At 37.3% G+C, this 15,739-nt stretch overlaps 1 protein-coding gene across 9 annotated transcripts in view; it reads left to right on the top strand.

Moving 5' to 3' along the window:
* The first annotated feature begins 217 nt into the window (after window positions 1-217).
* Window positions 218-15,739, top strand: part of LOC145433033 (CLIP-associating protein 1-B-like) — a 43,890-nt gene continuing 28,368 nt past the window's right edge. For 2 of the 9 annotated variants that reach the window (XM_080309919.1, XM_080309916.1), the window contains exons 1-11: window positions 260-752; window positions 2,329-2,463; window positions 2,731-2,809; window positions 3,248-3,351; window positions 4,490-4,657; window positions 4,723-4,820; window positions 4,884-4,957; window positions 5,678-5,839; window positions 7,008-7,067; window positions 11,068-11,222; window positions 15,541-15,686. In XM_080309919.1, coding sequence (XP_080166045.1) covers window positions 708-752; window positions 2,329-2,463; window positions 2,731-2,809; window positions 3,248-3,351; window positions 4,490-4,657; window positions 4,723-4,820; window positions 4,884-4,957; window positions 5,678-5,839; window positions 7,008-7,067; window positions 11,068-11,222; window positions 15,541-15,686 — 1,226 coding nt within the window. In that variant the 5' untranslated portion in view covers window positions 260-707. Of the gene's footprint in view, window positions 753-2,328; window positions 2,464-2,730; window positions 2,810-3,247; window positions 3,352-4,489; window positions 4,658-4,722; window positions 4,821-4,883; window positions 4,958-5,677; window positions 5,840-7,007; window positions 7,068-11,067; window positions 11,223-15,540; window positions 15,687-15,739 lie in introns of all 9 variants that reach the window. The other 7 variants (XM_080309922.1, XM_080309918.1, XM_080309915.1 and 4 more) reach the window with 7 other exon arrangements.

Below are 15,739 nucleotides of genomic sequence, written 5' to 3'. Positions count from 1 at the left end.
AGGCGCTCAGCAATCACGGATAGCATGGAGGAGAAAAAAAAACGGGGGCGCAGACTAGATGACTTCATGGGGCCGTATCGCAACTCCGTCGTCAAAGCATCTCGATGGTGCAGGCGAAAAAGAATATCATATCTCTCTCTCTCTCTCTCTCTCTTTTGACTGTAACGAAAATTACCGAATGCTGCGTCGAGCCGATCGTATCAACCATCAGATGGTGCTGTGTGTGGAGCAACTGAAAAGTGGATGTTGAGTGAGAGTTTTGTCGCGGCAGTCGCGCAATGTATAATATAACTGCTATGTCAAGGCGGTTATCAGTCTCTGTCACGGGTCTCCAATTTCGACCACATTATGGCTTTGCCACTAACCTATATTGCAGTCCTATACTGCCGCATAATTCTTGGCATTTTGATTTTTAATCCACTTCTTTTACCGTCATATGTTTACGGTAACTTACGTCCCGCAGTGGGAATTTGTACATAGTGTAATCAATAGCGAGAATAACAGCCTGTGCTGCGTAACATCAAAGTTGATTTTCGCGCAGTTGTTAACTCCATGTTCTGTTCGGGGCTACAGTTTAGTTACAACAGATTCATCACCGGTATGCAACTGTTATTAAATTGAAAAGTAGCCACTATTTTGTGGGATATATCTCGACAAGCAAGATAACTGAGTCTGGATTCACACCGCCGAAATCATAACTCGAAGATATGGATTTTGATCAAGACAGAGTCCTGCTTTTAGTCAGGGAACAGGTAAGAACTTGAACTTATTTTAGCATGATCTTGCATTTCTTCCATTTTCTAGTACTGATACTGGTAGCTCGGACCTTATAGTTCGTGAAGTTCTTGAATAATATTCAATGATTCGGCGACGTTTCATCCGTGGAATGATATATATATTTAACTCATAGAATTGTAAAGTTTGTGACCGTGATATTATATGCAATTGAATAATATGCATAATATTGCAAACAATAATGGTATATTTATGTTTTGTATTTATTGCTTTAACTTGATATAGAATGGCTTATTATTAATCTGCAAAGTTTTATTCACTATGTTGAATGCCATCATTTGAACAATATTCCCATACCATGATCAATGAAAGTTGCTCATCATAACTATCCAAGTTCACGCCATCTAGTGTCGTACATACACACCGTACTCGGTCTTCGACTTCAAAAAAATTATTTGTATCTCGTGTGACGAATAGTAAGTGCCGCAGATCAATCATATATCATGGACCAAAAATATGGAATGACATTCCTTTAGCCCTGGGGGAAATGTCTTTTTCAGCCTTTTGTCGCGAATTTAAATCTCATTTACTCTTGTCATATTGAAGTTAGTTAGATTTGCATTGTAATTGCCGTATATTGGATTTGATAATCTTACGTTGCCAAATTGTTTCTTTTTTAGAATTTGAACTGACAACTCTGTACATTTATCCATCTTCTATTTATTTGTTGTTTTCATTGCATTTCATTCTTTAGTTTACTTCTTAATTATTGTTGCCTGTTACTCTGTTGTTGTTCCAACTTACCACTGTTCTACCTGTTTTTAATTTATTCTTGACGCGAGACTCTATTAAAAGACGATTTTTGTACTCCATCGCTGCAGCTGACTAGATGGTCCCTAAGGAACCGTATCGCTGCAACATGTATTTTGTTTTTGAATGTATTTTTTTGCTCAATAAAAACTGTCTCTCTTTACCCATTGCCTTGTGACATCATGTCATGATCCAAGCCAACTGTTTAATTACAAATTAATTTCCTAACTCAAAGTCAATTCCTAACATGAGTTAGCCTAGAACCCATAACCCAAGCACTTTATTTAAAAGTTGCTCGAGTGAAATTACTGAAAACTCTTCTGTCAAAATTGGTTTTTGCGGTCATAAACATTGCTGGCTGATGAAACGTCCTGTATCAATGATGTTGTATATATAAATGCCAAAGAATAAAATGTCTCAGTACTGTCCTTGTGTAACTTGTTTGGTTCAAACTTGCTAGTCAACTATATTCTGGCTTATTGTATTGTTGCATTAACTGTAAACATGGCTCGCTTGACATATTAAATAGCCTAGCTCCCACACTACTATAATTGAATGATATGTCTAAGAATTTTACTTGGTATATATTTATTTCAATTAGTCATTTTAATTCCTATCAGAATGTTGACCACAATTCCAATTGGCCTCTAATTTTCATGATTGGTCGGACATTGTATCATAGTCTTGTGGTGTATTGAAATGATGAAAATTGTAGCAATAAGTTGAATAGAATATATTTTGGAATCAATCAATTGTAATTATGTACATTTATTTGCATTTTAGGACATGCTGAAACGTATGGAAAATGGAACGAAACTAATGGAATACTTGAACAACTTGGAGGATATCAAATGGGATAATATCGACCGTATAGTGGATGCGCTTGCAACTTACTGGGTTGCATCCAGTAATTTTAAGGTGAATATCAGAATTGAGTACTCGTATAGTTTGAATTTTTTAAAAGCATTTTTTGAATCCCACTTGAAAGTAATTGGTTGTGCATTCCCCGCTGTTGTTAGTTGGCCTGTTGATGCAAATAAATGAATATTGTTGTATTAATGGAATCATTTAGCAATAAAGTTGATTATGTCTACTTTCACAATGTTAAGCTTTCTATTCACGTTTGCAAAACTTTCCGTCTTGTAGGCCTTATTGGGTTAATGGTTGTTCTTATCATCTGTTTAGGTTGCTTTATTGGGTCTGGACATCATAAGTTTATTGGTGGAAAGGTTACAAGAAGATTTTCAGTTATATTACAATTCAGGTACTATTTCCATGTTTCTTCTTGTGTGTAATCTTTGAACTGTCAAGACTAATACCAATGCGAGTTGGTAGGATTGGGTTGTTGCCGAAGGTGCCAATTGATTTCACAATTAAACAAACTGTGGAGTGATAATTTGCGCGCATTTGTCACCAGGCGCAGCATAATATTGACAAGAGAGTCATCACATAAACCTTGCTTGATGCTCTTTCCTGTGAATTGATTTTCAACAAATGTGTTTGACACTTCCTTACGACTGCTGGCTGCACCTATCGTTTTTTATGGTTGCGGTATGCTCAACTGTAAACATTGTCAATAAAACTCTGTATAATGTATTGACTTTGGTACGCTACACCTGCTCTTTATTTCAATCCCATGGTATGATTGATGAAAGTGCGTTGAATCCTTCACATTTGTCGATTTGTATAATTTTACTTTCAGTACATAATGCATTAATTGACCGTCTCGGTGATCAAAAGGAGCAGGTACGCAGCGCCAGTGTCACGTTATTCACAAATATTATGGAGGGATCTGCCAGTCCCCAGGTAACATTCCAGCGCTATTGTGTACTATCTGTAGTGTAGATATTCGCATTTGGAGCACGTATGGCCGGTATGGGCTTTTATATATTTTATTAATCAACTGGTACTGCTCATATGGGCTTATATGTGTTTTTATTCTGGTACTACTGATATGGAGTCATACTCAGAAAGACCGTAATGAGCATTGTAGACTCTTGGAGGTATGCGACTATGTTTTGTATACAATCGGATAATATATTCATAGTAATATAGAACGGGAATATTTTCGGCTGACACTCATCAGGGGTACTCTTCAACAACTAGTAGAGAATTAAACAGAACATTGTGTATCAACTTGATCCATCTTTTTGCCTCGGTTGTTTGATGTCCATGCCAGTGACTTCATATCTGGTGATACGATTATTGATAAACGATGTTCTTATCAGCCAAAAAAATTCGAGTTTATTCGAATAAGAATATTTTGTTATGAGAAGGCCTCAATAGACTTTTATGCACAATTGAATTTGATCTATTCATATATAAATATACCCGCTTATTTTCAACTGACACTCGTTTTTGGAATTGCCAGCAACTAGTAGATATTCCAAAGTAATTTTGTATATCAACAGCTATGTACGAAGGTCTTTTGGAATCTCTACCAGATGTTGACTATTTCCCCTGACGAGTGTCATCCAAGAAATATTTCGGGTATATTCCAATATGAATGTAATATTCAATTGTATATTGAATTTCTGCAGCTCCAAGGGGTTGCCCGACATATGAGCATGCGACACAATGGAAAACGACAGTTCAGCATGGAACACATCAGCATGCGTCACTTCAGCATGTGACTGTATAACCCAAAAACTTACCCTAACCCGAAACATAGCCTAACCTAACCTAACCTAACCTAGCCTAACCTAAACCCTAACCCTAACCCAACCATAAATCCAACCCTAACCTACCCCTAACCCGTAATTTAACCCACATGCTCATGTGCCGCATGCCAAATTGTCGCATGCCGAAGTCTCGCATGCTGTAATGTCGCATGCTCATATGTCCACGGACCGCTCCAAGGGTCTCTTTCGTACAGTGAATTATATCCACCAAATAGTCCTTGTCACGAATCAAGGACCGTAGTTACATCTTGTCCTATTTCTAGTTCGTGTTTGATCGTCTCTCGTCCGTATTCACACACAAAGTCTGGCGCGTGCGAGAAGGAGTTTGCAAGCTCTTGAACGCGACCATCGGCAGATTCGGTGCCAGATCGCTAGGACTCAGTAAAATAGTACCGCACGTATGCAAGCTCTTGTCTGATCCAAACGGACAGGTACAGTATCTGCTGATCATTTTTCTATGAACGTCTTCATTGTGAGCGTTGTCGCTTTAACACAGGTGAGAGACACGGCGCTTTCAACTCTCGGTGAGATTTACAGACACGTCGGAGATAAAGTTCGGAATGATATTATGAAACGAGGCTTACCGCAAAATCGGTACGTCGATATTTGTAGCGTGTATGTTTGATGTGAATATCAGAGTGTCTATATCCATTTCAGCCTCGCGCAAGTTTTGGATCTATTCGACGATATTCAAAGATCTGGGGAGATGGAGGTTGACGGTAATGAGACAGGTACGGAATCTGACTATGTTAGTGTTGTGATTTTGTAATGTGGGGACTAGGCCTATAATTGGTTCATTAACTACATACTCTCCTATTTATAACTAAGGCTGAGCACAGTGATTCGAGTACTGGACTCTGAACCGAGTATTAATTCTAATGATTCGAGTCGAGTAATGATCGATAGTTTTTGGAAGTATTCAAATTATGAGGTCCTTGCCACAGTACATTTATCAACGAGAATTATAATTTCACATTGCAGGAAATTGCCCCATGCATGACAGATATCGTTCTCGGTACTGGTATTTAATGTTTTAATCAAGCATCATCGTCATCATCTATACTTTTTAACCAGAAGGGTTGATCGGGTATTCATATATTGTATTATATCTATTGTACATGAAATCTCCATCTAGCTTGTGAAAGAAATTGATGTTAGTGATCACAAGTTACATGTCAACTGGATTCTGAGAGCGCTTGGCTTGTTAGTAGTATTCCGTTACTTCATTTGGTGATGGCAGCTTGTTTCGTTGACTATTTCCTCCTTGATTGATTTGTATTTGGTCTGACTTCGAGCGGTAGGACAATGGGTCACTGGACATGACTATAACATGGATTAATGGGGCCACAGAATACTTGAGTTCGAGAATAGCTGTTTTGCGTGTGGCTTCATTTTTGACCTAGAATTAACTTCAAAAGCTGCCATGTGTAACCCTTTCTGTTTTTTGTTAGCTTCATTGACTAGTTCTGGAAGCTTCGGTTCGGGATCTATGGCCAGCAGCACAGTCAACTCAACGTCGGGTTACATGAAGCCACCCACAACAACGTACGTACCCAACAATCACAGGACCTCATCAGCTGCCGGACGCGCTTCGTCGTCGATGGAAAGCAGAGGTAAGGTTTTCAATAATGTCTTTAAATTCATAACCTTGAAAGTTTCACTCTTGATAGAGATTACCATATATGTAGCTAGGTGCATATGCTACAGGGCCTACTCAATGAAGTTTCGTGTCGAAAGCTATTGAGTGATATTTAGAGTAGTGTGGTCTGAAGGTGACACTACCAGGAACTTCCTTGTCTATTTCACATACCCTCGATTGTTTGTAAAACCAATAACAATTGAAAGAAGATAAGAATATTATGTGTAGTACAGTACACTACCCCAAACTTTGATATTAGGTTTGTCCAGAGGGATTTATCGACTTCCAGTGTTTTTTGCTTCTTCGAAATATCTAATCTATAATTTCCACTGCATATAACTGGCCTGAAACAATCTGACTGAGTTGATGGTGATATTCAATGATGTTTTTAGTTTTTTCAGTGTTGGGAAGTTGAATATTGTTTTTATATTAATATTTTTGATTGAAGTTATCATTCCACACTCGTTTATCAACGGTATGGTATTCCTGTTCTTTATTGTAGCTATGAATTCACCAATTCATTGTAACATTAACTTTGTACGTCGACGGACAGTGATTTGTTGAACCAAATCGGTCCGGATATTCATGTGATGCTCAAGTTTATTTCAACAATCAATTTTAATATTGGCCCGACGATTTTGTCGTGGCATGAATTTGCAAATTTGGTATCAACAGCAGATTCGCTCTGCAATAATGTGGGCTCGATGTAATATAGACATTATTCGACAGTTGTTGTGTGGACTGTGGACTCAGTAATTTAGATCACGGGTAGATTTTTCAACTTTTCCAAATTCGATTAGTAATAGAATTTTAGCTACATTTTTTTCACATTAGATTACAATTAGAATTAACGAATTCGCAAAAACTTGAGATTTCATTCCCATGCTTGTGAGAATGTCTGTGCACCAATCTTGGCCCCTTTCTCACTATACAGTTCCCCTGAAGCAATTTTACTGGAACTAGAAAGTATAATTTTAATTGAAGCATTCACAGTTTCGATTAGAATTAGATTACCACCGGTATTTCGCTCAAATTATATAATTAGACAACTAGAAATATCTCGTTTCCAGCAGTCAGGATGAGATCCATGGCTTGATTGAGACATTGCCAATTTGCCATGTTGATTTTTACGGTATTTTCAGCGACCCATTCTTCTTCCGGAAGACGGTCCGCGATACCTGCGAAGGCAAGTGTATCGGAAGGTGAGAAATATATTTTACTTGTCTGCAACTCGTTGGCACAATCTGTCCATCGGCTCCCGTTTGTTGTGTTTTATTCCTCAAGTGCAGATTCTTTTAACGTTATTGAGGTGTGACGCTTAATGTTGGCACATCAATGGTACGATGTTGGTTTGTGCCTGTACTTAAACAGTAATTGAGTCAATCTTCAATGCGCAACTTCCGGAATACTTGAAAGTATTCACTCTTGAGGTCCGATTTTACATTGCCTGTTTATTCATGACAGTTTGGTTGCAGGTGTTTTATGTAGGCTATTTTGGTCTTGAATTTTTACTTTTTCCTAACAGATTTTTACGTGCTTACATGTTTTTATTTGTAGATTTGAGATTTTTATAATTTTCGATGTCGAAATTTGTGACATAGTAATTTTCCGCATTTTTTCAGGTAGAAAGTAGTGGTTGATTTGCGTAATTTTTTTCGGTGAGATTGTTGTAGCCAGTAGGCAGTACGTCCCCATATCACAAGTAGGCCTATAGTAAATAATATTGAAATTCCATTTATATACAGCAGGGGTTCTCAAACTGGGGTCCGCGAGACATTTTTTAGGATTACCAAGCATTTTCTAAAAAAATTTGAACGATCCATAAAATTTCCAACCATAAATAAATTTCAGGAAACAAATCAACATAAAGTAGACTATTTTGGTGGAGAATTGTTCAATTTTAAATTTTAGTCGAGCTTCGCGTGCTTTATTGTCAAAATACGTTTCTTGATTTTATGTAAAAGTTTGAGAAACGCTGATCCACAGCGTCAAATGCCATTCTGCGTTGGTCAAAGATATGCATGCTGTGATTTTGTAAGTTGGCTACATGATGTGGATGGATGTAAGTCTGGGCTCACTCCAATACCTGCTTATTGATATCAGTCAATTTAGAAAGTGCTATAAGCAAATCAATTATAGACAAGATTTAAGCTAATCCCATAATCTGACTAATCAAGTAGTGTACATGATGATGAAGAGTGTGGTAATCCTTGTAGTAATCTTATTGAAATATTATATCATCACCACTTGCAATCTCTATTATGATAATTATGATACTGAATTATTTAATGGATTGAAAATGGTTTCGAATATGAGTTCTTGAACGAATGGTATATCTTCGTAGCTGTTGGTAATTCATTAATTGCTTCAAAGTAGTTGAAATATTATACTGTAAACGCATAAATGCTGATGTGTACTGGTGTTGTATAAACTGCTAGCCTACTATAAATTGTCTCCCACCCAGTCCAAACCCACTGTATTGAGTGTATTGTAATTTGGTAGGTTCTCCTTAGGCTACTCAAGAGTAATACTCTTATCAGCTTTATGCTGTATTGTGATCTGATACTTCGGTGCAATGAAAATTGTAGACCTGTAGTATAATCAACTTGGATAGGAGTAGAGTTACATCATGAATCGGATGTATTTGCGAAACCTTTTGAAACTGTAGTAAGACAATCAAGTCGAATATTAGGTGTGAAATTCATCCTTGCATATTATAATCTGCTGTTTCGATGCTTCTGGGACAAGTTTAGATATTGCTCCAGTCTGCTTCCAATTTTTTATTTACTAGCCTACAATGATTTGATATCATGTGTTGTATCCTTCTTGGAACATCTATTCACAACTGCAGCGTAGCGGTATCATGTTCTACCCGTGTCTAGGCGGTGCAAAGTTGTAACATGTTAACTGGATGTTTTGATTAGTTTTTCATGGCTGGCATCATTTAATATGATAGTGAACTCGTGGTATTCATTGCGCTGTGAGTAAACATTTATTGCAAACTACTGCTGATTTAATGAGCCTCACTACATCAGTTCGATAATTTTAATGGGTTTTATGGATGTCCAGTTTTACTTGTATATTGCTTGCATTTGGTTATGATACCGGCCTGTGAAAATTATATTCTCTGTAAGGTCTGGAAAATTGATTCAAAATAACTAGCAGACACCGCATCAGGATCAATTGATGTTTGTTTTAGTGATTTCGGATCTGAAAAATGACCAAGTTATTGATTGCTAATCCATCTCCAGTAAACATAACATGGTAATCTACTACGAGTTCTTTCGTGTCTGGATACCGGTTCATATTCTTTGCGTATTTACTCCTAGTGATGTATTATTATTTTGCTCATGTGTGTGCCATTTATTGGTCAGTTGAGTTTGAGTAAGATAGTTTTGCAATGTGAATCTCCATTCTTCCTTTTGATCCGCGGTCATGGTATTGACAGAGTCCTATTCGAAGGTCGTGTATCAAAGTATCATCATTGCTATTCAAGTACCGTAGTTTAAATTTTTACTTGATTATAATAAGTAGATGAAGCATTTTCCAAGATATACCAAAACCACTTCAAGCAGAAGTAGAAAATGCTGGACAAATACAAATAGCCAATAGATGCATTTTCTAAAAAATATTCAGTCGCTATGCTACAGTAGAACGGTTCAAAAATAACACTTTTTTTTTTCGAAATTTTACTGGCTACCCCATGAAATTGTTATGTTACCTGAAAAACGATGCACAACGAATTTGGCTCAATTCCAACCAGTAGACGCGAAGTTATTGATGTTTAAAATTTTAGGATTTCAAATAATAGTATTTACGGTGGGCGGTACCATTCACAAAACGATATCCTCCCACTGATACCAGCATGTAATTTTAGCTTTTGTTGTGTGATCAACAGCGTGTTTCAATGCATCCAAATCAAACATAATTGTAGGCTGGCTGCCGTAAAATTAGCCCCATGAATTCTGTGGCCATTGCTATATTTACGTGGTGTTCACTCTATTATCGAAAGGTTAGTCGTGTTTGCCGCTGGCAACTCGCAACTACGTAATATCCAATGTATGAATGGCGAGTAGGAGGCTATTTGAAATATTCCAATAAATTATAACCTTGTGTGTCAGTTGGTGTGTGCTTTTTGTCAAATTGGCTTGAACTTTATTTGAGCCTTTTCAGTGACTTTCCTAGTCATTGTGTGTTAGGAATCTGTAATAAATGGTGTGGTATATAATATTTAGGCTCAATGTGTGAATGTGGTGACAATATCGAATGGGTGGGTGTCTTGTGATTCGTATTGTATCTTACTATAGTGAAGTCGTGCTTGTGTATGTGTCTGAATATATCTATTATGCTGCTCAGCTGTAATGTAGAGTTCTTCCATCGTCTTTGTGATTATGGTAATGATTTAGTATGCATTAACATCAGCAGTATATTGATTAATGTATCGATGAAGTAGCCTACGAAAATATTAAATTCACTTCAAGGGAATAACTGATCTTAGGAAATCTACCAATGGCAAGTGTCTTCCACTAGCCTGTTTTGCAGATATGGTCTGTGCAGGTTGTAATTAAACTCGGGAATGGTAGCTCTAGCTGGTATATTTCCATGATAGCAAATGCTGCATTTTGGCGTTTAACATATAGTTTATTTACTATGATAAGTGAATTTGTCGTCACCTCAGCATGATAGCAATGTGTCAATGGTGATAATGTGTCAAGAATAATGTGTCAATCGTGATTTTTGTATTTAATCTCTCATTAAATAAATCTTTGTATGGCTTAGCAGGTCCTGATCATAACTGTTTTTACTACTTCTGTGTCAAATGTGTATTGTGGATGTAGCCTAATTTGTGTATTATGAGTAGACCCATACATATTTCTCATTTCGTGTACGTGTCTCGTTGGTATTAATACTCGATTCAGATTCGAGTACTGTAATCATTGTGCTCAGTCGTACTCGTGAGTGTTTGGGCCTATTTTCACACGCTAACAAGCCTAAAAATGTTGATTAACTTTGTATCGATGTATTTTGTATCACTTGAAGACTTTCTGTCATTCTTTCATCTCCAAATCAAGCACTGCCACGAATTTGTAAATCAAACATGCTGCCTTTTCAAGCTTTTGTCCTATCTGTTGCAGATTATTATCATCTTTCCACATACACTGTTGCTTGAATATTCTTCAATTTGCTTCTCTCATTTTCCAGCCGGCGCCGTCGACGATGAGACGTTTATGCTCAGCATGGAGAAAGACCTGCCCAAAGTCAGCTTTTATAACATCCGGGAATTCGACGATTGCATGAATCGGATCCAGGCCGTTCTTTCGGACCAGAAAAAAGACTGGGAAGCAAGGTCCAAATCAGTGAGTGCAACTTGAAGTTTTGTATTCATGCCAGTATGGAAATACTGTGAATGTATTGGTTTGTGCTACTGCTTACTGCACAATGCTAGGCAGAAATGCAGTCCTTTGGTGGATAAAAATGCAAACAGTTTGTGCCGACAAGATCAGGCTTGTACATTGTACAAGATACTGGATTTCAAGATGTTCAACTAGAACTGATATTAGGACTGTTACTTTTCAAAACTACCAACTAGACCTTGAACTAACCACCTTTAAAAATCCGCAACTAACTAAAACACAACTAGCTAATTACTGTTGATACTAATTACTGAATTGCAAATTATCCAAGAAATGTTGGAGATAGAACCAGCATTGCAGAAGGACCGTGTTTAAAATGGGAGAGATTTCGACCACCAAACACCCCTGGTCACTAGGGTTGTTCAGATTTGAAAAATTGTCCGGAAACTTCGGCCATTGTGATCCAAATGATGGTTTAGTACACAAAAACAATTTTATGAGCAATTTTGGTCATCTTCATCGTGATCTTCCTTTTTCTCAATGCCCCTAAAGATCAGGGGCCAATTCTCCTAATTATTGGGGATTCCCCAGACTTTTTACCTAGCTCTTATTGTAAAGCAGTGCTCTGAGGTGATGATTGTACCTTTATTGGAGTTTGCAGTTGAAAACGACCGTCTATAGGTGATAAATATCATGGTAATATATCTTTTTGGCAATCGTATTGAACTACATAAATGCCAGTGCGACCTTCTGGTACATGTGTTGTTATCTCTATAGGCCCACTGCTACAGCTAGTCAGGCTATATGAATGAGACAATTGCATGCATTTCCAGGTTGCTTTTATTTTGTTAACGTTGGTGAAAGATCTATTAAGTAGGAACATAATGTGCAATGAAAGTGCCTCCGGACAATTTCAGCTCATTTGTAAAATACTGAGTTGTCTAATATGATGGAGGACCGGAATTTAGTTGAAGAATGTCTGAAACAAAGTGGAGAAGGGTTGTACCTGTCCTGCAAAGAACAAGAGACAAGTCCACTACTCAATATTCCCGTTCACTTATTGCCCGAAGACGACCAAAACGCAGGACTGTCCTGTTCAAACAGTCTAAGAGGTTGCCATAGTGTGGAATATGACAAGGGTACCTATTGAGCAACATTGTGAAAATCCAACAAGTTCATGATACAAGGCTTGCTCTTGTAACAACAAGAGAGTCAAGTGAAGCCAATGTATGTTTCTGAAACTCCAATGAATTTATTGTGAGAACATTTTGAATAATCCAACTTTATGAAGCAGATTATGGCAAAAAATAATCAGCACGTTATAATATTTTCGTTGCTTGCGACAATTGGTATTATCATTGAAAAAATGTTGAGAATTCCAAGTAATTTTCCATCTGTATGCTGAGGATAAGAAGACAATATCACAGCCAATGCTTCATAGTTTGTTCCAAATCTGTCTTCTGTCAACTTTCCATCCCACTGTATATATAGCAGCAGGATTGGATAGGTCTTGTTGGAATGATTCAAATATATCATGTGGAACCTTACGGCGATTAGCCTTTATCTGTCTCTTTTATACATGATATGGATAGCACAAAGGCATCAATATTCCCTCCGCATGCCTGCATGAAAGCACTAAGTAGCATAGTTGCTTGGTTATCAGTCAATTTTAGGCGGTCCAGCTTATCAGTAATATGTTTCTTTCTTAACAAGTTTCTAGGAGCTTGAAGTTCAATAAATGAAGGATATTTGATTGCAGCATCATAATCAGGGGGTGGTGTACTGGTTTCCTTCCCAGGTGATGAGGACATTAATGTAGCAAATTCATCACTAGAACTTATGCTCGCAGATGCTGAAACAGGTTCGTCACTAATCTCAGCCTGGTTTCTTTCAAAGGTCTCATGTCTTCTTGCGAGTCGTGCACCGCGAGAATACTATTGGTCCTCATAAAATGCGATGTCTTCATTTTTCTGAGATGGCGACAACTGCGTCGCAATGTCCAAGGTCCCCCAACTTATCGAGTTCATCACAATTGACATGTTCTTTTGAAGATGATAAAGTTCAAGCGGCATGAAGTTTGGCAACCTCTTCCAACAGTTTGAAGAATAAATTCCTGCGTTTTGGTAGTCTTAGGGCAGTTTTCTTTCAGATATAGCAGATATTTTAGAACTGGGAGTGACTGATACAATCAGATGACTATCCGCTCGAATAGTAACCAGACTTCGATCTTGTTCTTGGTGGATCCGGCACTACCTTTCTCCGCTTTGTGTCAGGCATTCTTCTTCTACTAAATTGCACTCTACCATCAAATTGAATTACTCGTTATGTTACAGATAAACTAAAATTGAGGTAAATATTACTGACATTACATATCATACACCTTTCAATACATTTACTGCTTAAAAAGTAGCTGCAAATCTCTACATTTGTTCACGACTTTGCAATCCAACGGCGCTGCTTCGAAGTACGATCCACAACAAACCAGTGTCACCCGTGCAACTAATAAATGCTTCCCATGAACACGATAGACGGGTTTTGAACAGGAAAACGGAGATACATCTGATATTTATAAGACAACATTTAGGTACAATTTTTAAAACAAATATACTTCCTTGCAATTCCTTATTTCTGCACAACCGTTTTCAACTGATAACATCACAAAAGCTACAAACTGGTTACACGGTCAACACTACAGAGCACTACGTCAACGTAAACACTCTGGTGTATCAGCTGTAATAAGGAGAAATGACCTCTGGATCTTTGGGGGCTTTGAGGTAAAGGAAGATCACGATGAAGATGACCAAACTTGCTCATAAAAGTGTTTTTATGTACTAAACCATCATTTGGATCACAATGGTCGAAGTTTCCTGACAATTTTTCAAATCTGAACAACCCTACTGGTCACGCTACTGTCAGTAGTGATAACTTTGAGCTAGCATCACACAACAGAACACGGTATGGCGATTCAAGCCAAAATTTTTTTTTCCAGTTCTAAATTATTTTCGAAAATTTTCAATATAAATGAACTAGTCACTTTTTCGAATCTGCAACTAGAACTACTCAAAAAACCATTAGTTAGTTCATCATTAATAACTAACTAGACTGATAGCGTGTACAAGTATGGAAAAGATAGCAATATGATCGATTGTCAAGCTTGCTGATCTGTGGCTTGTGGGTACTATCTAATGACCCAAGGAACACCCCATCCTCCTAACCTACTTGAGGATTGACTGATCACAAGTAGGGCTAAGCCAATATTGAAGATCACTGGAATATCAGTATCTACCACAATCTCAAAATGTTTCCAATAGCCTCATATTTTCATATTTCATAAGTTCCGTGAGAATGCTTTGGTAATAATAGTTTTTAACTAGGTTCAGGTAGTTTTTAACTAGGTTCAGGTAGTGCGGCGGTATTGCTATGAAATAAATAGTCCATTTCTTATGCTGTGTAGCAGCAAAACATATGTTTTTCTTTGCTGGACCTCATCATTCGTCTCACATTCTTGACTAGGCTTCCTTAATACTATCGAGTGAACTTTGAGATTAGATTTAGCCTAAGTATATTTGATTAAAATTTAATCTCATTTTCTGATTACATGCAATAGTCGATATAGATTAAGAGTTGTAAACTGTTGTCTGGTTGATTGATTGTAAATTTTCAATTCCGTAATGATATCGTATAATATAATGATTAAAATTATTACAACGATGTACACTTGGCATATGCGATTATGGTGCTAGAATGGTTACTATTTACTAATGTCGAACTTGTTTGGACCTGTTGTTGGGCCTGAATTTCTTGAGTTCCTTAGGCCAAAAATGCAAGAATGAGGTACTTGCAATTTTACATTTAGAGATCAAAATACCCTATTTTACAGGAAACAGCTTATTCAATATCAGTGTACAATTGAATAGTGTACGGTATTCATGTTGAAATGAACCCGAATATTTTCGACTGACACTCGTCAGTGGTAATCGTCAGCAACTAGTGGAGATTGAAAAGAACATTGTATATTTTCAATTCTCTACTAGTTTGCTGACGATTACCGCTGACGAGTGTCAGCTGAAAAAATTCTGATTCATTTAAATAGGAATAACTACTATGCAATTGTGTATTAAAGTTCTATACTTCCAAAAAGCTCTTCAATATCATTAATATGAGTAATTCGTTATATTGGGCACTGTATTTTCTATCTTTTTATATTTGTAGTTGGCGTTTGAATGCCGGATATGTTTTGATGTGTTTGTATGGCAACAAATTTTGACAATAACAATCATGTCGGCATGTATTTATCTATTTTAAATCCTATTTTTTGTAGTTGAGAACATTGCGTGCGGTCATCGCCAACGGAGGCACGGAGCACGAGTCTTTTGCGCATCATCTGAGAACGTTAGAGCCTGCTCTCGTGTTAAACACAAGAGATTTGAGATCTCAAGTTGTACGGGAAACGTGCCTCACACTCGCGTAAGTGCCTCTCGTAATGTATATATGTGTTCGAGAGTCAAAATGCCTGGAAT

This window comes from Botryllus schlosseri, chromosome 2 (assembly GCF_051294905.1).
Source record: "Botryllus schlosseri isolate E-star chromosome 2, Bs_hap1, whole genome shotgun sequence".
NCBI classification, from domain to species: Eukaryota; Metazoa; Chordata; class Ascidiacea; order Stolidobranchia; family Styelidae; genus Botryllus; species Botryllus schlosseri.
The sequence above is the reverse complement of the archived record's forward strand: the minus strand, read 5'-3'. Positions and strand labels throughout refer to the sequence as shown.